The sequence below is a fragment of the Oncorhynchus nerka genome, linkage group LG23 (assembly GCF_034236695.1).
Source record: "Oncorhynchus nerka isolate Pitt River linkage group LG23, Oner_Uvic_2.0, whole genome shotgun sequence".
NCBI classification, from domain to species: Eukaryota; Metazoa; Chordata; class Actinopteri; order Salmoniformes; family Salmonidae; genus Oncorhynchus; species Oncorhynchus nerka.
This window is the reverse complement of record NC_088418.1, coordinates 11,834,668-11,857,551: the sequence shown is the minus strand read 5'-3', so window position 1 is coordinate 11,857,551 and position 22,884 is coordinate 11,834,668. Positions and strand designations below refer to the sequence as shown.

At 44.3% G+C, this 22,884-nt stretch overlaps 1 protein-coding gene across 4 annotated transcripts; it reads right to left on the bottom strand.

The window, feature by feature from the left end:
- On the bottom strand, positions 1 to 9,338 carry LOC115106304 (forkhead box protein K2-like). Of its 4 annotated transcripts, none has more exons than XM_065007853.1 (9): positions 8,849 to 9,338; positions 7,265 to 7,459; positions 4,752 to 4,902; positions 3,912 to 4,058; positions 2,857 to 3,050; positions 2,364 to 2,566; positions 2,006 to 2,266; positions 1,686 to 1,904; positions 1 to 1,524 (listed from the first exon to the last, which is right to left on the bottom strand). In XM_065007853.1, exons 1-9 carry the CDS (start codon positions 9,127 to 9,129, stop codon positions 1,313 to 1,315), a joined length of 1,863 nt encoding a protein of 620 aa, XP_064863925.1. In that variant the 5' UTR covers positions 9,130 to 9,338; the 3' UTR covers positions 1 to 1,312. The 4 variants fall into 4 exon arrangements, with proteins under 4 accessions (XP_064863925.1, XP_064863926.1, XP_029484760.1 ...); XM_065007854.1 differs by having other exon boundaries at positions 1 to 1,521; XM_029628900.2 differs by having other exon boundaries at positions 1,686 to 1,883.
- Positions 9,339 to 22,884: the final 13,546 nt, after the last annotated feature.

The following is a 22,884-nucleotide window of genomic DNA, read 5'->3' as shown; positions in this document are numbered from 1 at the left end:
AGAGGTTGAAATTAATTATATATATATATATATATAAAATAAAAAAAGGATGCATTTACCCACCGAAGCAGAACAAACATATCACTTGTTTTTTCCCTTGTGGAAACCAAATACAATCTGAAGAGACTTCAGGGAGCCAGAACAGAAGAAAAATAATCAAGCAAGGAGCCTGCCGACTTTCAACACAAAAAGGTAAACACAGCCATTGATGACAGGGAAAACAGAATAAAAAGTCAATAAAATACATGAAGAGGGTAAGTGCTTTACTGGTCAGAATCATACAGTATAGCATAGATTCAGTCTTTTTTTCTTGAGTTCCATATTCAGTTAACTGCTCAGGTACATTCTCTAAATTCGGTAACATGCAAAGCATTGATGAAGCATACGGTCAAACACGCATGGAAATATATTTTTTTCTTATAGGATATTTGTTAAAATATGACATCTGTAGATGTACAGTGATTTGGAAACTTCTTTTGGGTTTGACAACAGAAAAACAAAACAATCCACTAAATACATAGTGTTTTCTTGAAGGAAAAGGAGACTACATTCATTTCACTGAACAAAGATTCCACAATATCAGGTGACTTGAAATATTTTTGCGAACCCACTTCTTATAGCTTTTAGTATAGTTATTACTAAAATGTCTGTGCCTTGGAAAACGGGTGGTACACTCAAAGACGATCCTAGGATACACGTGTACAACAAAATACGACATCTCTACTCACTCACGACTGCTTTAGGTAGGTGGACATGAAGGCTAGCTGCCAGAGACACAGGGAATGGTTCCACACACACTTCCCTTTCAGGGAATACACTACTGTTAACGGTCGTTGATGTCATTTCTTTCCAAATATTAAGAGCTTGTCTATCATGCTGCCGGGATGACGCCATTGGCTACATCCCTCCATTGGGGGCGTGTCCTGGGTAAAAACTGACAGGGGAACCTACCAATCAGCAGTGGAAGCCTTGGTGATTCTGGTAGTCTAGAGTTCCATTTTCATCTTGTTAAAATTTTTTTTTTTATGTACTACTTTTTGAATAACTTATATAATGAAGGGTTACCGTGCTTCTCTTAAGGTTGAGTCTCCAAAACAGTGTCACCTCTTTAGCAACTTCATTTGCCTTCTCTTTTTGAATTATTATTTTCCTATTTTTATACTAACTGGGTGAGTGGTCTGTTTACTGGTCACACGCTTTGTATCTCTTTCCTCCCTTTGAGTAGATGAGCAACGTGATTTAGAGTGGGAGTCTGGTCGGGGGAGGGGTGAGAACAGAGAGGGGGCTCATTGAGGAGAGGGGTCAGGACCCTCTAGTCATCGCTGGCCTTTTCACTAACCCCATTCTCCTCGTCTCTGTCTGTGTGAGAGTTGTTTACAACGGGGATAATGCTCTCGCCCCCCTCTTCCATTTTGACTCTCTTGGGTTCGGAATGGTCGGCCAGCTCCCCATTCCGCCTCTTGGTTGGCAGTGATGCAGATGCCGAGGCGTGGGCTGCTAACAGGTGGAGGGGGTTCACCACTGCTAAGAGGAGAGACAGAGTTTTACTACTGGATTCAAGGTAACCCTGACATAAACAAGCATTACTGAGTGAAACGGCAGGTCATTTTAGACAAGTCATTCCAATCGCGTGCCATTTTTTACAAGCTTCATGGGTGTTAGGTGCCATTTTGAGTGTGTCTCACCTGTGTTAGCAGCAGTAGTAATTGGGATCAGGCGAGTCCCGTTCTGTGTGATGGTCTTGATAGGAAGCCGATGCTGGCCCAGGGGGGCCTGCTGCAAAATGGTAACCGTTGTTAGGGGCGTGGCCTGGGAGGTCTGGATGATGCGATTGGCCCTGCCTATAGAGGAAGCAGTGACGGCTGGGACCGGCTCCACTTTGACTGGTTGAAGAGAGACAAACACTGAGATACATGACCACAGTTTTTCATTTATAAAGGGACTGGTACAGCAAAGAAAATGTACATTTGACTGTAAATCTATAAGCCAAACTTTGTCTCCTCACCTTTGACCCCATTGTGGTCTCCCCCTCCGTTCTCCTGCAGTTCTGTCTTTACCGTAACGACAGAGTTCTGTGTAGCACCAATAGTAGCCATGGTGACCATCGGGATCTGTTGGAGTACATGTACCGTCTGCATGACGGGGGCGGAGCTTACAGCTGTTGTCATGACGGGCGTTGCCATGGTGTAGGTAACAGGCTTCATGGTAGTCTGGGGTAACTGTCGCTGCACGGCGATCAGCACCGGCTGGCTGTTTAGAGGGGAGCCTATCAGAGACAAGTATCAGAGGTCAGACAGGAAGTGGAGTTGTTAACCACCCACCAACACAGTTGAAACAACAACCTCAAACATAACATAACTCACCAGGAGCACTCTGAGCGAACTGGGCCTCCTGGATGACAGCTAGTTTGGGCTGTAGGGCAGTGGCTGTGGTGGGGGCTATGGCCCGGGCTGGCTCTGGGTCCATGGGCACAGGGGAACCCTCCCTGGACAGGCTTTCCGGGGACTGCACTCCACTGGAGTGGGCCGACAGTCCCCCTGTGTGGCTAGGAGAGGCCGGGGCACTCCTGAAGGGACAACAGCAGGAAGACTATTAGAATGATTAGCAAATGTGAGTGTACATTCATCTTTGTGTTCTGCATGCCAAAAAGAAACATCCTACCCAGAGCCCATTGAATAATTTAGAGCACAGTGTCCCAGACAGAGAAATAATTTCCTCTACCTGCACTGACTAACTGAGCCCACAGGGGGTAGTGGTGAGTTAATATACTGCTGGAGAACTGCATGCCATTTCAAACTACAGTATATACGAGAGGGACATATAGGAGCATGTGACTTCTAGTGAGAACTATTTTACCTGGATGAGAGGGGGCCTAGTGGGGTCCTGAAGCAGGGTACCCCCCTGGGCCTGCGCTTCCTGAACGCCTGTTCACACAACTTGCCCTCTGATGAGGGGTCGATCCTCCAGAAAGATCCCTTACCTGGCTCCTCCTGAGACCGAGCCACTTTGATGAAGTAGCGATTCAGAGATAAGTTGTGACGGATCGAGTTCTAGAACACAGTAAACGGAGTATTCATGACAATGGGAAGGTTATGGTGGATTGAGATTCTAGAACACAGTAAACAGAGTATTCATGACAATGGGAAGGTTATGGTGGATTGAGATTCTAGAACACAGTAGACAGTATTCATTACAATGGGAAGGTTATGGCAGATTGAGATTCTAGAACAAAGTAGACATTACAATGGGAAGGTTATGGCGGATTGAGATTCTAGAACACAGTAGACAGTATTCATTACAATGGGAAGGTTATGGTGGATTGAGATTCTAGAACACAGTAGACAGTATTCATTACAATGGGAAGGTTATGGTGGATTGAGATTCTAGAACACAGTATTCATTACAATGGGAAGGTTATGGTGGATTGAGATTCTAGAACACAGTAGACAGTATTCATTACAATGGGAAGGTTATGGCGGATTGAGATTCTAGAACACAGTAGACAGTATTCATTACAATGGGAAGGTTATGGCGGATTGAGATTCTAGAACACAGTAGACAGTATTCATTACAATGGGAAGGTTATGGCGGATTGAGATTCTAGAACACAGTAGACAGTATTCATTACAATGGGAAGGTTATGGTGGATTGAGATTCTACAGCACAGTAGAGAGACATAGTGAGAATGGATGGAATTATAGACAGAAAGAGCGAGAGAAACAATAGATGAGATTCTAGAACAGAAAGATATAACTGATAAAGAGTTCAGTTCAAAACCATGAGGGACAGTTTGTAATGGATAACGTGAGACTGGATAACTTAGAAAGACTGGCGTTTACGTAGATGGCGGTTTGTCTCATTCTAAGAGAAATATACCACAGCAGGATGAAATACAGGGTGGATTCACCAACCTGCCAGCCTTTGTCTGCGGTCCTGTAGTACGGGTAGTTCTTGGTGATGTGTGTGTAAATCCCATTCAGAGTCAGCTGCTTGTCGGGGGCCATGGTGATAGCCTGGACTATTAGTTGTGCATAGGAATACGGTGGCTTGGAGTCATCCTGAGGACAGAACAAATGAGAAAGCATTTTATTTCATGCTACAGATATTGGATTAGATTTATGCTACGATTGATGTGTATGTATTGCATGTGTTTATCTGGGTCAATAAACATTTTAATTTTTTAAAAAAAGGTTCAAGTGTTCGGTTTTGTGAGAACTTGTTTTCAGTTTCACGTTAGTCACACACATGTTGAAAACAAGTAGAGTTGTAGTTCACCGGGATTTGTCACTCCAAAGTCTACATTTTCCTTCAATGAGTAACCGATCCCAGAGAACCAAAACAAAACCAACGTTTCTTTCCCATCACCCTGGGTTCCACCTCTAAAGACAATGGAGTCAGGGGCGTGTTCAGGACGGTGCCACATTACAGAACACGGAGATAGAAACGCATTGTGTAGAATTTATAGGACTGTCAGGGCAAAACAGGGATTTGTTTAGCTCGATTAGACTCATTTCTATATTCAGCGTTCTGAACGCTTCACTTCTTCACCGGTTCATCCCAGCACTGGGCCAAAACCTCAATAGTCTAAAGTGGAATCCTCTCATCTTCTTTCCTTCATTGACAATGCTCTGTAAGAGATGGACATGTCTCTCATTTGACTTCAATTATACTGCTTTGCTTGACCTCTTCATATCAGCGTGGAGGAAAGGAGAGGAAGCCACTTTGGGACTATTGGGATGCTGGTGTCTCACCTTGGGGCTGTCTCCCCCCGAGCCGTCTTTTTCGTCTGATTGGGAGTTCTCATTGATGAGGTCAGCGGTCAGTGCACGGCCCATCCTATAGCCAGACAGACCCGCCCCTCGGGGACTTGACGGACAGGAGTTTGGACAGGAGTTGGCAGCACTGTTGGGGCGAGAAACAATTTAACGGTGAGACTGAGTGGGAGAGACTGTGATTTGGTGATGAACAAGGAATTCCTGCGATGGCCGAAAAGATCTCAGATCCAACAAGCATCCAAGACACCTAACCCATAACCATAATGTCTGAAACCTCTGGTGGAGCAGTATGCACAGTGCCTTCGGCAAGTATTCAGACCCCTTCACTTTTTCCTTCACTCCTTCAATATTATTCTAAAATGAATCCTAAGCAATCTACAAACAAAAATACCTTATTTACCTAGGTATTCAGACCCTTTGCTATGAGACTCGAAATTGAGCTCCTTGAGAAGTTTCTACAACTTGGAGTGCACCTGTGGTAAATTCAATTGATTGGATATGATTTAGAAACCTGTCTATAGAAGGTCCACTGCATGTCAGAGCAAAAACCAAGTCATGAGTTCGAAGGAATTGTCCAAAGAGCTCAGTGACAGGATTGTGTCGAGGCACAGACCTGAGGAAGGGTATCAAAAACAATTCTGCAGCATTGAAGGTCCCAAAGAACACAGTATTCTTAAACGGAATCATTTTGAACCAGCCTTGACCCTTCCTAGATCTGGCCACCTGGCCAAACTGAGTCATCGGGGGAGAAGGGCCTTGGTCAGGGAGGTGACTAAGAACCCAATGGTCACTCTGACAGAGCTCCAGAGTCCCTCTGTGGCGATGGGAGAGAACCTTCCAGAAGGACAACCATCTCTGCAGCACTCCACCAATCAGGCCTTTACGTTAGAGTGGCCAGACAGAAGCCACTACTCGGTGAAAGGCACATTACACCCCGCTTGGAGTTTGCCAAAAGGCACCTAAAGACTCTCAGACCATGAGGAACAAGATTCTCTGGTCTGATGAAACCACACTTGAACTCTTTGGCCTGAATGCCAAGTGTCACGTCTGGGGGAAATCTGGCACCATCCCTACGGTGAAGCATGGTGGTGGAAGCATTATGCTGTGGGGATGTTTTTCAGAGGCAGGGACTGGGAGACTAGTCACGATTGAGGCAAAGATGAACAGAGCAAAGTACAGAGATCTTTGATGAAAACCTGCTCCAGAGCGCTCAGGATCTCAGACTGGGGCAAAGGTTCACCTTCCAACAGGACAACGACTCTAAGCACACAGCCAAGACAACGCAGGAGTGGCTTCGGGACAAGTCTCTGAATGTCTTTGAGCGGCCCAGCAAGAGCATGGACTTAAACCCGATCTAACATCTCTGGAGAGACCTGAAAATAGCTGTGCAGCAACACTCTCCATCCAACCTGACAGAACTTGAGAGGTTCTGCAGAGAAGAATGGGAGAAACTTCCCAAATACAGGTGTGCCAAGCCAAGAAGACTCAAGGCACTATATAAAACACCTGCTCTTTCCATGACATAGACTGACCAGGTGAAAGCTATGATCCCTTATTGATGTCACTTGTTAAATCCACAACAAAATCAGTGTAGATGAAGGGGAGGAGACAGGTTAAAGAATGATTTTTAAGCCTTGAGGCATGGATTGTATATGTGTGCCATTTAGAGGGTGAATGGACAAGACAAAAGATGTCAGTGCCTTTGAACGGAGTTTGGTAGTAGGTGCCAGGCGCACCGGTGTGTGTCAAGAACTGCAACGCTGCTGGGTTTTTCACGCTCAACAGTTTCCTGTGTGTATCAAGAATGGTCCACCACCCAAACGACATCCAGCCAACTTGACACGACTGTGGGAAGCATTGGAGTCAACATGGGCAGGCATTCCTATGGAACGCTTTCAACACCTTGGTGAGTCCATGCCCCGACCAATTGAGGCTATTCTGAGGGCAAAAGGGGGGAGTGCAACTCCATATTAGGAAGGTGTTCTTAATATGTTTTGTACACTCAGTGTATATGCCAGGAGTTAGAGCTGGGACGATAAACCCAAACGGTATCCATACCGACCATTTATCATGGACATTTTACTGATCGATAATAACGATACTTAGCCTTTGAAGGAATGTGAAGTTTTAAACGAAATAAGTCTGCTACTATGGGCTATTGGTAACTGGAAAATTGATAGCTACAACGTTCAAAAGTTGTATTAGTAGTTTTAAGGGAAATACTTCAAAAGTTACTAGTGCATATTAATGTTATGAATTTATTGTTCAATTTATCATTATTGTGATTAATTCAGTCAATTTACCACAAAATGTATTTTTGTCCATATCGCCCAGCTCTACTAGGAGTATTCACATCTGAGCCTGGAGGTTCTGAGTATTGCTGTTTTTGAAAATCAGTGGCGGCACTCGCTTCCTGATCCAGATTTGAATAACCCTGCCATCTGCAACGCTCTGAACGTTTCATGGCTCGAACTTCACTTCAGTCTCACCTGATGGTGCCGGTGGGTGAGGGCAGGGGGCTTATGAGGTGGGCGATGTTGTCTGGAATGTTGATGGTCAGCGGCGCCATCTGGGGCTGGACGGGCTTTACCGGTGACTCCGACACGTTCCTACGCTCCTTCTTATCGCTGGACAGGGCTGTGAACGTGATCTTGATGTTGGTGCTGGGGAACCGGAGACAGCACCTGGAGAACAGTGAAAGAAAGGGGGGAGAGAGAGTCTAAGGACACAATAGTAGAACAGCCATCCACACCTACCCAGACTCACTCAACAATAATAGTGAGAATGTCTCTTTAATTGGGATCCTGAGTGGTGCAGCAGTCTAAGGTACTGCATCGCGGTATTAGAGGTGTCACTACAGACCCGGGTTTGATCCCGGGATGTATCACAACTGACTGTGATCTGGAGTCCCATAGGGCAGCACACAATTGGCCCATTGTCCTGATTAGGGGAGGGTTTGGTTGGGGTAGGCTGTAACTGTAAATAAATAAAACATTCTTAACTGACTATTCTAGTTTAAAAAAAATGTAAAGTCTGCATTCTGACTGCAACACGCCAGCAGCAGTGTTGAATGGGTATCAACACATACAGAGGCACTCTGATAAGGGCCAGAAGAGTTAGCCTATTAACAGGGTTTATAAATTGAGCTTACATAACAGTTTTTACTTACTATTACATTGGGGTATACTTGGACCATATCATGCGCTATGGGACCAGTTGACTGTGACATAGAACTATTTGACATTTCAGACCAGTAAAACACCACATTTCATTGCACCTTTCCAGTGTATATGACAAAACATATATTCAAAAGAATCCGATTGTTATGATTTAATAGAACTGCGTACCAATCAATTCTATTTCTAACCCACTATTGTAATTTCCTGCTCAGTCGGTAGAGAATGACACATGCAACGCCAGGGTTGTGGGTTCGATTCCCACGGGGGACCAGTACGAAAAAAGTATGACAAATAATATGCCCGCACTACTGTAAGTCCCTCTGAATAAGAGCGTCTGCTAGAATGTAAACAGAAACGTCGGGTAACATTTGGAAAAACTATCAATTCAGCTTGATATACAGCCCATACTGACAATATCAATTCAGCTTGATATACAGCCCATACTGACAATAACAAAACACGGTGCCGCGCTAGTTTCTTTGAACATTATATGCTGTGCAAACATTGCAACACATCCGCCTAGAAACCAAGCTGACATTTAGCCAAAGCATGGCCCATTGCACAGCTAACCTTGGCTACATACATTTTCCATCGTAGACACGTTTTGATAGCAAGACATATGTATACAGACATAACCAGCCAAATACAGTACCTAGATACGCACGCTTAGTAATGTTAAATGACAAAAAAACATGTGTTTGTGCTTCGCGTAACCCTTATGCAAACAAAGTCAGCGTTTACCAACGGCTCGCTGTGTGGACAGGCGCCGGGTGTTTGTCACAACACGTGCGGCGGCCAGGGAACAAAACAATAACAACGCGAGGTCAGAATATCATCACCTTTACCTTAGCGGTTCTACCGCGACATAAAATATCAAATACTACCCCATCTTACATTCGAGGGAGCTGCAGAGGTGGAGCCCCTCGTCTCTGGAACACCCCGTCAACAAATACCCCGTTTTTGCCGAGGCATCGGAGGTAAAATTCCCCGCTACCGGTCCCGTCTTCACCCGCGGTGAAAATTTCAAGGTGCCGGCGGGAGATGAAACTGGAGTGGCCCATGCTGACGTCCACCGAGCCCTGCGATGAGTTCCGTCCGATGGTCGCCGACCTCTTCTTCATCAGGTATTCGAATTCTCGGCCCTCAAGCCGGGCGACTGCCGACCCCACCGCCATCTTCTTGGGGGTTCTAATTTTGAGACTGTGTGGGGGAGGGGGGATAGGCGCTAATTAGGGAGCACTGGCTTTAATTTCGGCAGGGTTTAGAAATGTGGAGATTTCGTAAAAGGGGAATCCAATTGTAAAACCGTTAAGAATTTGGCTTGGAACGTGCCAGATCGGGGACACAGCAGCTCCGACACACCGCCGAGATAGAGAGAAAGAGAAAAGACAACAGCCAACCAATGGAGGCCAAATGGGAGGAAAAGAGGTGACTGATAGCTCAACGTCCCAATCCCTTCAAAGACTGGGTAGGCAGATACACATTGTTTACCAATGACAGCCAAAATATAAATAGAATGTAAAAATCACGGTTGGTTGCACTGTAGGCTGAAGCGCATATCGATGGCTGAATGTAAACGATGGAATCTGATATTTACGAAACGGATTGGAGTTTTGTAGATTCATGAAGGGGTAGTTCACCCATATTACAATTTGGTTTCCTCATCAAATGTTATTTGTCACATTCAATGAACAAAATAGACACTTAACCAACAATGCAGAGTTAAAAAAAAAAAAGTAAGTAAGTACAATTTGCTATATAAACTAAAGGAAAAAGAGCAGCACAATATCTAGGGTATATAACTCAGCAAAAAAAGAAATGTCTCCTCACTGTCAACTGCGTTTATTTTCAGCAAACTTAACATGTGTAAATATTTGTATGAATATAACAAGATTCAACAACTGAGACATAAAGTGAACAACTTCCAGACGAACAGAAATGGAATAATGTGTCCCTGAACAAAGGGGGTGTCAAAATCAAAAGTAACAGTCAGTATCTGGTGTGGCCACCAGCTGCATTAAGTACTGCAGTGCATATCCTCCTCATGGACTGCACCAGATTGCCAGTTCTTGCTGTGAGATGTTACCCCACTCTTCCACAAAGGCACCTGCAAGTTCCAGGACACTTCTGGGGGGAATGGCCCTAGCCGTCACCCTCCGATCCAACAGGTCTCAGACGTGCTCAATGGGATTGAGATCCGGGCTCTTCACTGGCCATGGCAGAACACGGACATTCAAGTCTTGCATGAAATCACGCACAGAACGAGCAGTATGGCTGGTGGTTTGTCATGTCAGGATGAGCCTGCATGAAGGGTACCACATGAGGGAGGAGGATGTCTTCCCTGTAACGCACAGCGTTGAGATTGCCTGCAATGACAACAAACTCAGTCCGATGATGCTGTGACACATCGCCCCAGACCATGATGGACCCTCCACCTCCAAATCGATCCCGCTCCAGAGTACAGGCCTCTGTGTAACGCTCATTCTTTCAACGATAAACGCAAATCCGACCATCACCCCTGGTGAGACAAAACCGCAACTCGTCAGTGAAGAGCACTTTTTGCCTGTCCTGTCTGGTCCAGCGACGGTGGGTTTGTGCCCATAGGCAACATTGTTGCCGGTGATGTCTGGTGAGGACCTGCCTTACAACAGGCCTACAAGCCCTCAGTCCAACCTCTCTCAGCCTATTACGCACAGTCTGAGCACTGATGGAGGGATTGTGCGTTCCTGGTGTAACTCGGGCAGTTGTTGTTGCCATCCTGTACCTGTCCTGCAGGTGTGATGTTCGGATGTACCGATCCTGTGCAGGTGTTGTTACACGTGGTCTGCCACTGCGAGGATGATCAGATGTCCGTCCTGTCTCCCTGTAGTGCTGTCTTAGGCGTCTCACAGTACGGACATTGCAATTTATTGCCCTGGCCACATCTGCAGTCCTCATACCTCCTTGCAGCTTGCCTAAGGCACCGTCACACAGATGAGCAGGGACCCTGGGCATCTTTCTTTTGGTGTTTTTTTAGAGTAGGTAGAAAGGCCTCTTTAGTGTCCTAAGTTTTCAGAACTGTGACCTTAATTGCCTACCGTCTGTAAGCTGTTAGTGTCTTAATGACCGTTCCACAGGTGCATGTTCATTAATTGTTTATGGTTCATTGAACAAGCATGGGAAACAGTGTTTAAACCCTTTATTTTTTACAAATAATCTTTGAAAGACAGGGTCCTGAGAAAGGGACGTTTCTTTTTTTGCTGAGTTTACAAGGGGTACCAATTCAATGTGCAGGGGTACGAGTTAGTTGAGGTAATATGTACATGTAGGTAGGGGTAAAGTGACTATGCATAGAAAATAAACAGAGAGTAGCAGTAGCGTGTTTGAAGAGTGTGAAGGACGGAATGTGTGCGTCTGTCTGTGTGTGTGTGTGTTAGAGTGTCATTGTAGTATGTGTGTGGTTAGAGTCCAGTGAGTGTACATCTAGCTAGTTCAAGAGACTCGGTGCAAAACTGTCATGCCCTGATCTGTTTCACCTTTGCTTGTCTCCACCCCCCTCCAGGTGTCGCCCATCTTCCCAATTATCCCCTGTGTATTTATACCTGTGTTCTCTGTTTGTTGCCAGTTTGTCTTGTTCGTTCAAGCTTACCAGTGGTTTTCCTGTCAGCTCCTGTCTTTTTCCCTGCCTCTCTTTTCTCAGCCTCCTGGTTTTTGACCTTTGTCTGTCCCGACCCTGTACCCGCCCACCTCACCCCTCTGCCTGTCCCTGAGCCTGTACCCGCCCACCTTACCCCTCTGCCTGTCCCTGAGCCTGTACCCGCCCACCTTACCTCTCTGCCTGTCCCTGAGCCTGTACCCCTCTGCCTGCCGTCCTGTACCCCTCTGCCTGCCGTCCTGTACCCCTCTGCCTGCCGTCCTGTACTCCTCTGCCTGCCGTCCTGTACCCCTCTGCCTGCCGTCCTGTAACCCTCTGCCTGCCGTCCTGTACCCCTCTGCCTGCCGTCCTGTACCCCTCTGCCTGCCGTCCTGTACCCCTCTGCCAACCATCCTGTACCCCTCTGCCTGCCGTCCTGTACCCCTCTGCCTGCCGCCCTGTACTCCTCTGCCTGCCGTCCTGTACCCCTCTGCCTGCCGTCCTGTACCCCTCTGCCTGCCGTCCTGTACCCCTCTGCCTGTCCCGACCCTGTACCCGCCCACCTTACCCCTCTGCCTGCCGTCCTGTACCTTTGCTCTACTCTGGATTGTCAACCCCTGCCTGCCTTGACCGGTCTGTTCCTGCCCCTGTTGCTACAATAAACATTGTTACTTCGACAGTCTGCATCTGGGTCTTACCTCGATTCCTGAAACAAAACAAGAATAGATTGTAATAAAATAAGGAGGTAAATGCAGATAGTCCTGGTTGCTGGTTTGATGAACTGTTCAGCAGTCTTATGGTTTGGGGATAGAAGCTGTTAAGGAGCCCTTTGGTCCCAGACTTGATACCGCTTGCAGAGAGATTCTATGACTAGGGTGGCTGGAGTCCTTGACCATTTTTAAGGCCTTCCTCTGACACCGTCTGGTATAGAGGTCCTGGATGAAAGGGAGCTCGGCCCCCGTGATGTACTGGGCCGTGTGCACTACACTCTGTTGCGCCTTGCAGTCGGATGCCAAGCAGTTGCCATACGAAGCGGTGATGCAACCAGTCAGGATGCTCTGGATGGTGCAGCTTTGGAACTTTTTAAGCATCTGAAGATCCATGACAAATCTTTTCAGCCTCCTCAGGGGGAATAGGCATTGTCGTGCCCTCCTCACAACTTTGTTGGTGTGTTTAGACCATGAAAGGTCCTTGGTGATGTGGACACCAAGGAACTTGAAGCTCTCAACCTTCTCCACTACAGCCCCGTCGATGTGAATGGGGGAATAATTTACGTTCATTATGATAGTGTTCCCCTACTCAGACATTGCATGCATCAACCAATGGTTGCGTAGGATTGATCACCCTGTAGCTGGCCGCCTTTTGGGGAGGGTGTATAGTGTGAAAGGCCGAAACACCCTAGGAACCAAAGGTACACTACTGACGATGCACTCCCCAAATTTCACCGGGCTCACTGTTCATGAACTCTTGGAAGTGCTTGCACAAAGGATAGTAACATCTCATCCTGTGTTCTTGGAATCAATCTAAACAGTCCTCCAAATAATTCAACTCAGTTTCTCCTTCAAGTACCATGTTGCAATGTGCCCTGTATACCGTGGCGTGTATTCATGGATGCCAAGGGAAGACAAACTTCTCCAAAAAATTGACCAATAAAAAAAAAATACAAATTATAAAATAATTTATTGTTCATCTCTTTGTGTTTCCATCATTTTCCTTCAATACGCAAGAGGCTGAATGTAGCTCACCGGAGAAAGCAGACAAGCGAGAGAAACAGCGCCCCTCTGTCGCTGTATGTGTAGCCCATCTATCTGATGCTGTCTGGTCAAAAAGAGTATGACACTGTTGCCTCCCGTAGCATTGAATGCAAGGGAAGCCAGCGAGCATTTGGTCACTATGGATAAAAAAAATAAAAAATGACACAATAATAGCCAATCAGCGTTGAGCTAAACTAAGTGAACTCTACTGTGAATGGTCCTGGCGCACACCAAAAAAAGTGTCTAGGGAAGCCAGCTTGGATTTGGCTTCACACCAATCATCAAAAGTCAAATGTGAAATGTTGCATGTCTTTGTGTTGTTGTCCTCCGGTGTCTAGCTAGCTAGCTAGCTAAAATGGTCCCTTTCCTAAATTAGCCATGGATGGAGATAGGGATTTGGACTTGTGGTTTTACTTAACTCTCCATACTGGCCAATGATTATAACGGTGATTCTGATACAACCATAAATTCATACATTGTTGTACCGCTGGCCTGAGAGGATGGAAGTCCAATATGTAGCTAGATGTAGAAGGCTAATATTAACTAGCTGGCTAATTGTTGCCCATGAAAGGAAGTTAGTCTAGCGAGCAAGCATTTTAGCCAGATAGCCTATGATAACAACAACTAAAGGCGCGTACTGTATGACAGAGTGAGACCATTTCGGCAACATGAAAGAGAGGAGAATGGCATTGGCATTTCTCTAGAAGTAGGGTGAGTCAACTACTTAGACACACACACACACACACACACACACACACACACACACACACACACACACACACACACACACACACACACACACACACACAGTACTATGGACAGCCACATCCTATTTAGATGATGTTGATTGGACTAAATTGTTTTGTGAATCTTTTAGTTGTCCCTGTATTAGATTAAGCATAGGTGATTTGATGATGTTGGAATGTTGTAGTTGAAATGGTGCTGCAATATTTGAGGCAGCTCCTGTTTTCTTTGCGACTTGCGTAACATTCTGGTGTTTGTTTAGCAGTCCGCAAATGTCCCAAAAAATGAACATGCTGTGTAGGTCATGTAACTGTTTGTTACATGCATATGCTTTGTGGACTTTAGGAGACAGATGTTGCTCTCCGGTTTTGTGATGAAACAAAGGTGTGGTTGAATTTATTCTGCCACTGTGTCTTCTTATTTTTTCTGCCTTAGGCCTATATATCACGATGTCAAGGCATATGAACTAACAGGTTATAGAGCAAACAACGCAATTATCACAACACATATGTTGTAGTATTGCATTTTTTCCCCTGGCTTGGTTTTGATTTTACCCACGCTCCTCCGCTACTACATGTGTGTCTGTGGGAAACGTGGGAAAGGGCCCGTTGTTTCCATAGCAACAGTCTGCACTTGCTCTGGGCAGAGAGGAACTGCATGTTGAACTCGGTGAGATAGACTTCGAAAATTGATAGCCAGCCAGCCCAGAGAGAGAGAGAGAGAGAGAGCATTTCATTGTGGGTTTTGTTGTCAACTTGAGCTACAGATTTCCACAACAATTTTCACATTGCTCAGAACAACTACCAATTCAATCTTCTGGGATTTCCGTTCCATTTGCGCTGTAGAGTTAAAGACCACAGCAATAAACGCCAAGAAGCCAACCTTATTAAAGCACAAACTGTTCAGGTCACTCTGTACAGGCCTACTACTCACAGGGACACTCTCATACTCACAGGGATCCTCTCCGGCTCCCTCACCATTTTCCCAGCATCCTCTACTTTCCTCATTGCCTCAGCATTTAACACTTTCTGCACTGCTCGAACACTGGCAACCTCAAACTGTTTAGTCTCTCTCGCCAGACATTTTTGATCCCCTGCAACATTGGACACCCTCACAATTGACACGCACAGCTTCTCCCACCAAACTACACACTCCTTTGTCCCATGCCCTCCTGCACACTTCTCACATCTCTGAATCTCCCTCCTACATGCTGCTGCAACATGACCATGGGCTTGGTATCTGAAACACTGTAATGGGTTCGGAACAAAAGCTATCACTGGGTAACTGGCATATCTTAGCATGACTGTATCAAGCAAAAGCTCTGCATCAAAATTCAAAAGGAACCCGTGCTTACCACTGGGTCTGCGTCCCGTCAGAAAACGGCGGACATCACTGACATTGGGCATCCTCATCTTAATTTGTTCCACTTCAACACTCAATGCCACCCCCAGTAATCACTCCTTCCAGTGGCGCTCTGCTCCGAAGAGCAAAGCAAGATATGAGATCTCGTCCCGAGGCACGTAATGCGAAGTGCCCACTCCCTCTGGGTGGAGGATACACCGATAATCAACACTACTCCACTTCTGGATACTTTGTTTTACTGCAGAAAAACTACAGTGGATTTTGAGAGGGTTTCATCCTCCCAGGCCGACAACCTAGTGTAGAATCTGTTAGGGCCAAAGTAGTGGGAAGGGATGGGTTTGTTGGGGATAGTGGCGTATATATAGGGTTAGATGTTGGGTGAATTTATTTTTCCCATTCCCCTTTTCCTTTTTGTGAACAAAATGTGCAATTCACAGTCCGACCTGTGAAAGCCAGCAATAGGCAACAAAACATCTAGTCTTGGGGAAAACCACACGATGAAGAAGAAGGCAATGGGCCAAGGGGCCAATGGTCCAACTCCTTGATATCCATGCATTACATCTGAAATGTCCAAACTACAGTTTTTCCATGAGTATCTTACTGAACGGTTTGTATTGGCTGCTGGACAGATCTCCGTACCACTGGAGAAAACCAGAAAAGAATCGCAAGATGAACTCACTGTTCCAAGGAGGAGAACAAATCTCACAAAAACTATTGTATTGGATTTGGTTTTCAAACCGTAGATAAAGTTACACAGGGCAGGTTTGTATCGACTTTCGTTACTGTTACAAAAAGCTAGTTTATGTTGTTATGAAAATGATAATTTGTCGACTGTGTGTCAATAGAAAAACGGCTTTTTCTTTGTAACTCTGACTAGAAGGCAAGCATCCTGGAGTAGCCTCTTCACTGTTGACGTTGAGACTGGTGTTTAGCGTGGTACTATTTAATGAAGCTGTCAGTTGAGGACTTGTGAGGCGTCTGTTTCTCAAACTAGACACTCTAATGTACTTGTCCTCTTCTCTTGCTCAGTTGTGCACCGGGGCCTCCCACTCCTCTTTCTATTCTGGTTAGGGCCAGTTTGCGCTGTTCTGTGAAGGGTATAGTACACAGCGTTGTACGAGACCTTCAGTTTCTTGACAATTTCTCGCATGGAATAGCCTTCATTTCTCAGAATAAGAATAGACTGAGGAGTTTCAGAAGAAAGGTCTTTGTTTCTGGCCTTTTTGAGCCTCTAATTGAACGCACAAATGCTGATGCTCCAGATACTCAACTAGTCTTAAGAAGACCAGTTTTATTGCTTCTTTAATTAGCACAACAATTTTCAGCTGTGCTAATATAATTGCAAAGGGGTTTTCTAATGATCAATTAGCCTTTTAAAATGATAAACTTGGATTAGCTAATATAACGTGTCATTGGAACACAGGAGTGATGGTTGCTGATAATGGGCCTCTGTACACCTATGTAGATATTCCATAAAAAATCTTACCTTTTCCAGCTACAATAGTCATTTACAACATTAACAATGTCTACACTGTATTTCTGATAAATATGGTATTATTTTAATGGACAAATGGATTTTTCTTTCAAAAACAAGGACATTTCTATGTGACCCCAAACTTTTGAACTGTAGTGCATATGTATCAGTGCAATGAACGTGGTGAATGCTTCAAATCTAAGGTAAAACTGACGACGCATATGATTGTAAATGCAGGGAAGAGGACATCAGTGCAATGAATGTGGGAAATGCTTCTACCCCAAGTCAATTCTAACCGATCATATTATGAACCACACAAGGGAGAAATCATACCAGTGCGCTGTGTTTTGAAAATGCCCAAGATTCTTAAAACGGCACCAGTGTATATAGTTTTTCCAGTGCAGCTATTGCGACAGAGGCTATTCTTTTGTTGTTGCTTAAAAAATACACAAGATGAGAGATCACTAGAGGGAGTATATTGTTGACACTGGGAATAGCATGCAAAGAATGTGGGAAATTCTACAATGTTAAGTCTAGGCTGACCCGACACATGATGACCCACACAGGGGAGAAATCATACCATAGTGCTGTGCATAGAATGCGCAGTAGCTAAAATGGCAACAGCGGGTTTGCACCTGAGCGAATTCAGCTAAACCTTTTCAGGACAACTATTGCGAAACAAGCTACTTTCATGCTGGATCTTTACAAAGATACTGTACATGAGGAAATTTCTCCAGAGGGTGAACACATGATAGTGACTGGCCTCGGAGTAAAATGTGTCAGATACTGTACATGAGGAAAGTTCTCCAGAGGGTGAACACATGATAGTGACTGGCCTCGGAGTAAAATGTGTCAGATACTGTACATGAGGAAAGTTCTCCAGAGGGTGAACACATGATAGTGACTGGCCTCGGAGTAAAATGTGTCAGATACTGTACATGAGGAAAGTTCTCCAGAGGGAGAACACATGATAGTGACTGGCCTCGGAGTAAAATGTGTCAGTGTGAACATGGAGAGAAAAAACCCCATCCAACTGCCACCTGGGTCTAATTCCTCACTCTGCATGTAATGTGACAGATTAGCGTCATAATATATTTATGCTATGTAGTATTTATATCTGGATTTTTCATAAGGCTGTGCCCTGCTGAACGCCGCCTGTCGGGAAGACATACCGCTCACATCTCTGCTCTTCTTTGAACAAGATCTAATGAGGGGAGTATCTAAAACATTGTAAAGATAGCATCTTGCCGTTTTCAAATAGAGCAGATAGTTCTTTTGAAGCAAATTATTTGACAAAAGGCTTACACATTAAACAGAATAAAACAAATCATTTGCAAGCGTGTGGGATCGTTTGATTTTTGTCCTTCTGCTGGTGGAAATTTGTGACAAAACACCCACAGAAAAGTACTATTAAACTGAGTTCAAAAGGCCGGTCTCTGTGTGGCTGGGCTGTGGGATTCATCAAGATTCTCATTGAAGAAATAGGTTTTCTGACATTTTCGCAAGATGATCAGGGACTGAAGGTAGGGAGGGATGCAGCTGTCCTGATGTTAGGCCTGAAGGTAGGAAGGGCCTCTGCTTTCCTTACGTTTGAGCATAACCTGAAGGTAGGGAGGGCAACTGAGAACTCGTAAAAAGATTAGCTCAGACTAGGAAAAAATCATGACGTCATTAAAGACAATTCTGAAATTTTCGACTTGGAAATTCGTTGTAGAAAGATGAGGTCAAAGTTTCCCACTTGGAAAATATCAGAATCAACCAATAGAAAGTTCTACGCAAACAACATATACCATTTTTAATCAGAGATTCCAAGTTTCCGAGTTGTCTTAAACACTGCATTAGTGATCTACAGGTCAGAGAAGTTGGAGCTCTAGGATGATGACCAAGTTTCCAACTTGTAATTCCGAGTGACCATTCAAAAGATTTTTCCAGTTGGAGCTCGTTTTTTTCAGTTCTCAGTTGTGATGAACAAACTGATGTCAAGAAGTCTGAGATTTCCGAGTTCCCGAGTTGTCTTCAACACACCATAAAAACCTATGCCGCATTCACGTGCTATGGGAGTTAAAGGATAATGCACCCCAAAACAACTAATAGCTATGATGAACAGTGTTAAACTGTTAAATAATATTAATATGTGAAAACAATATTTTCTGTTAACAAATGTTTAATTTTGTCGCTATAACAAGGTCGGTAGCAATGTGAAGAGTACCCAGATTCTTCTCTACCCAGCCTGATACCACATATGGGTCGGAAAAAAGACATGAATCCACTTTCTCCAAGAATCTTACTCCCACTGGGCCAAAATCATCTCGGGCATTATCCTAATCATAGGGGTGTGGCTTGGGAGTCTTCACCACAGCTGTCGACGCAGGTAGGCATACATCCTCACTTTCATCAGGTTCGATTTCTGAGCTGTCACTAACCGATTCCATCTCAGGGTTTTTAGGAAATGAGTATGGAACCATCACTCCCATAGTTGGATCTTACATTAAATTAGTAAGCTTGTGTATTCAGGAGACAAACGTTTGCACATGTTGTACTTAGCGCCATTCTTTCTGCCTCACGTCGTCCGCCCTTCCAATTGTGAAAATGCTTCACTCGCCCCTTCAGTGAGAACGCCATTGGCTCTTGGCACCTTGCCTCGTTAGCAGGGTTTCCCCAACTCAGTCCTGGGGACCTCAAGGGGTGCACGTTTTTCTTCTTCTTCCCCCTAGCACTACATAGCTGATTCAAATAACCAGAACGCCTTGGGGTCCCCAGGACTGAGTTTGGGAAACGCTGCTCTATAGTATCCAGCTGGAGACCGGGAACCAATGGCCTGTCACTAAAACCAACACTATCGCCATCTACTGGACGGTTTATCTATAGCCAAACGGTAACGCCGTTATTTCATCACCATGAAGAAACACAGAAGTCAGGCTCATTTAATGCATTTATTTGAACTTTGAACTGACACTCTACTTCTCATTTACTCCTTCTGCAGCTCTGTTATCATATAATATTTTTCATAATTAAAAGTAAAAAGGTCTTAATGGGGCAATCTGGGATTGGAACATCAATTTGACCTCTATCAACCAGTAAGCATATGTTAACCAAAAAGATTCACCTAGCGGGTTTTGTAGCTTAAATGTATTTGCATGCTACACAGCGAAGATAGCTAGCCTGGCTAACTAAAGGTTGATATATTTACTTTACCTTTATTTATTGCATTTCTGCACAAATCAATTTTTGCATGTAAATTATGCAATCAAAATAAAAGTAAATTACGTGTCAGTAGGAGTGGCAATGTTTTACTGAGGGGACAGTATAACCAGGGGCTATTTTAGCAGGCGGTCAGGCTCCTGGTCTCCCGTTGGTCGCTACTGCCTTGCCTGTCCAAATGATTCCGATTCAAACAGTAGATCCTGCCGGGTTTTCTATGCAGCCGAACAGCTTCTCGTTTACAAATCATAGTACCCACAATGCTTCAGGCGACTCGGAATGTTATGGAGGTCAAAATAAAGGTGTGGATATTAGAAATAAGTTTCGACAGTCCACGTTTAATAACCGAATGCATAAAACGTATAAATGGCCGATTTGACAAGCTGTCGTGTTCAATGCCTGGTGCTTTACGCGTTGTGAATGTTTGCAACAAAAACAAGCGTGGTGCATAGAGAACATTCCATGTGGCATGCACGCGCGTTCGGTTATCGATGACATCATTACATAGTGGAGTAGTTGCATTCAAGACGTCTAAACGTTGCATAGCATCATTTTACTCAATTTTACAAATTGGGAAAACAAGCTGTATAACTTGTTTTGAATTTCACTTTCAGAAATCTCGAGATAAATAGGTTGTGGAGTTAGCTTGCCCGTTTATGTCACTGAAAATGTTACACTGTGCTTGTGTATAATGACACTAGGGACAGTCCTTACATCGTCTCTCTGCTCTTTCTGAAGGAGATAGATGCGTTGAAAATCATAGACAGATTAGGAGTGGAGAGAGGGAGATGAAAAGAAGAGCCATATTAGGAGTGGAGAGAGGGAGATTAAATTAGAATTAGTTGTGAGTAGTGGGAGCTCCCTGACGCCAGATTTCTACTGTTCATAGTCCTCCATATGTCTCTGCACTGCTGTGATCAACACTCGAGAACTGGGCCTGCATCTCAATAGTTTACTAAAGTAGCTGCTGTTTTATCTCCTATTTATGCACTGATCTGAAAACGGAGGTAACACAGAATGTTGGACCTCTTCAGGGTTGAGGAGTAAAGGATTACATGTAATCTATTACATGTAACGGATTACAACAAAACTAACTGATCAGTTACGTTACCAGCAAACATTTTGTAATCAGATTACCTTTGAAAAACTAGATGATTACACCAAAGTATTATTTTACATTTCAGAAAGGATGTTTGCTGCAAAAAATCTTCGACAACTTTCTGTTTTCAATCAAACTTATTTATAAAGCCCATTTTACATCAGCCGATGTCACAAAGTGCTGTACAGAAACCCAGCCTAAAACTCCAAACAGCAAGCAATGCAGGTGTGGAAGCACGATGGCTTTCTCAATAACCAGGTTTCCATCCAACCATTTCATGCACATGAATTACCTGACGCATGAACAAAGTCACGAACTGACTGACGAAAACAGGATATGCGGTACAATTTGTTCATTCGACATGGTGGGAACTTTTTGTGTCGGTAAAATTAATTATGCAAGAAATTGGGGTGGAAACGCCTTTATGCGCAAATATTGAAATAATAACCATTATATCGAAGTAGACTTGGAGTCGATGCGATGATACATTATATTGTGTGGTCCTCCCACTAAGACTTGGAAAACCATTCATTTTATTAGGCTACAGATTAAATAAATTATGAACTTCACAGGGTGGTGAAAGTTCACGTGAAGAGCTTGATGCGCCTTTCGCAGACTTTTATCCGCAATAAGTCATTTTGATAGAAACATCTCTGGTGGGAAAATGCACATATTCCTTGATGCAGATTTTTGAATATTTGCATGAAAATCTGTCACAAATGGGATGTAAACCTGGGCTAATGACATTCAAATCATCATTGAAAAAAGGCGCAAATGTCATTTGGTTCCGCTGAGTGACTCTGACCACAAGCCAGAGAGCACTATGATGACACACCAAATGTGTTTGATGGATCGCGGGAAAATAGCTTTTATAGGCTATAGTCCAAACTGCCTGCTGTTTGCATCCAATTTGAATGAACGCTTAGAGGCAAGGAGGACAGCGGTGGTGTAGCATACGGGCGATACGGATATCACATATTATGACACTTAAATAGCGCATTGATGTGAATCCCACTGCTGCTCTCTCATTGAGAGTTTTGCGCCTTGTGGATGGCTGTTCACAAATGTATATGTGTATTTTAACCCAATAAACTGTCTATCAATCATTGTTTCGCGACCAGTGTACAGCCAGTGAAAAATGAGCTTTTGCAACAGCTGTATAGTGCGGATCCAGGGCCTGATTAATGGCCAGCTATGTCTACTCTAACGTTGATTTATCTTGCAATAGATGTCGTTCAATTGGTCATTTTCATTTTTGTCTTCGAATGCCTCTTAAAGTGAAAGTAATCCAAAGTAACAGAGTAATCATTACGTTACTGTGTTTGGCAAATCCAAAAGTTACGTTACTGATTACAATTTTGGACAGGTAACTAACTGATTAACCTACCCAACCCTGGACCTCTTTCAGATCAGTGCAAGATAAGTGAAGGCGGGTCATCTGGTCCAAGCAGACAGATGCGAAACATTGCAGCAAGTTGTCTGTCATTGAGACAACACTGCCATCTAGTGTTTATAAGAAATGTTACAATCTAGTAGTGCATGCGGTGTCATAAACCATAACGTCCACTCTCAGCGTCAGACATGGAAAGACTGAAAAAAGTATTTTATATTGTGGAATAATTAACCCCCTTTTTTTATTCAGTAACCGTCACTTGAGTTTGTAATGCAGTAATAAGCCAGGTG

What these genes read in the sequence shown, in the direction of transcription:
- LOC115106304 (XM_065007853.1), bottom strand. Translation starts at nt 9,129, where the DNA reads ATGGCGGTGGGGTCGGCAGTCGCCCGGCTTGAGGGCCGAGAATTCGAA. An exon ending in CGGGGGGAGACAGCCCCAAG is followed by an intron (nt 4,059 to 4,751) that starts GTGAGACACCAG and finishes TTCTGTCCTCAG; the next exon opens with GATGACTCCAAGCCACCGTA. An exon ending in AGACCACAATGGGGTCAAAG is followed by an intron (nt 1,905 to 2,005) that starts GTGAGGAGACAA and finishes CATGTATCTCAG; the next exon opens with TGTTTGTCTCTCTTCAACCA.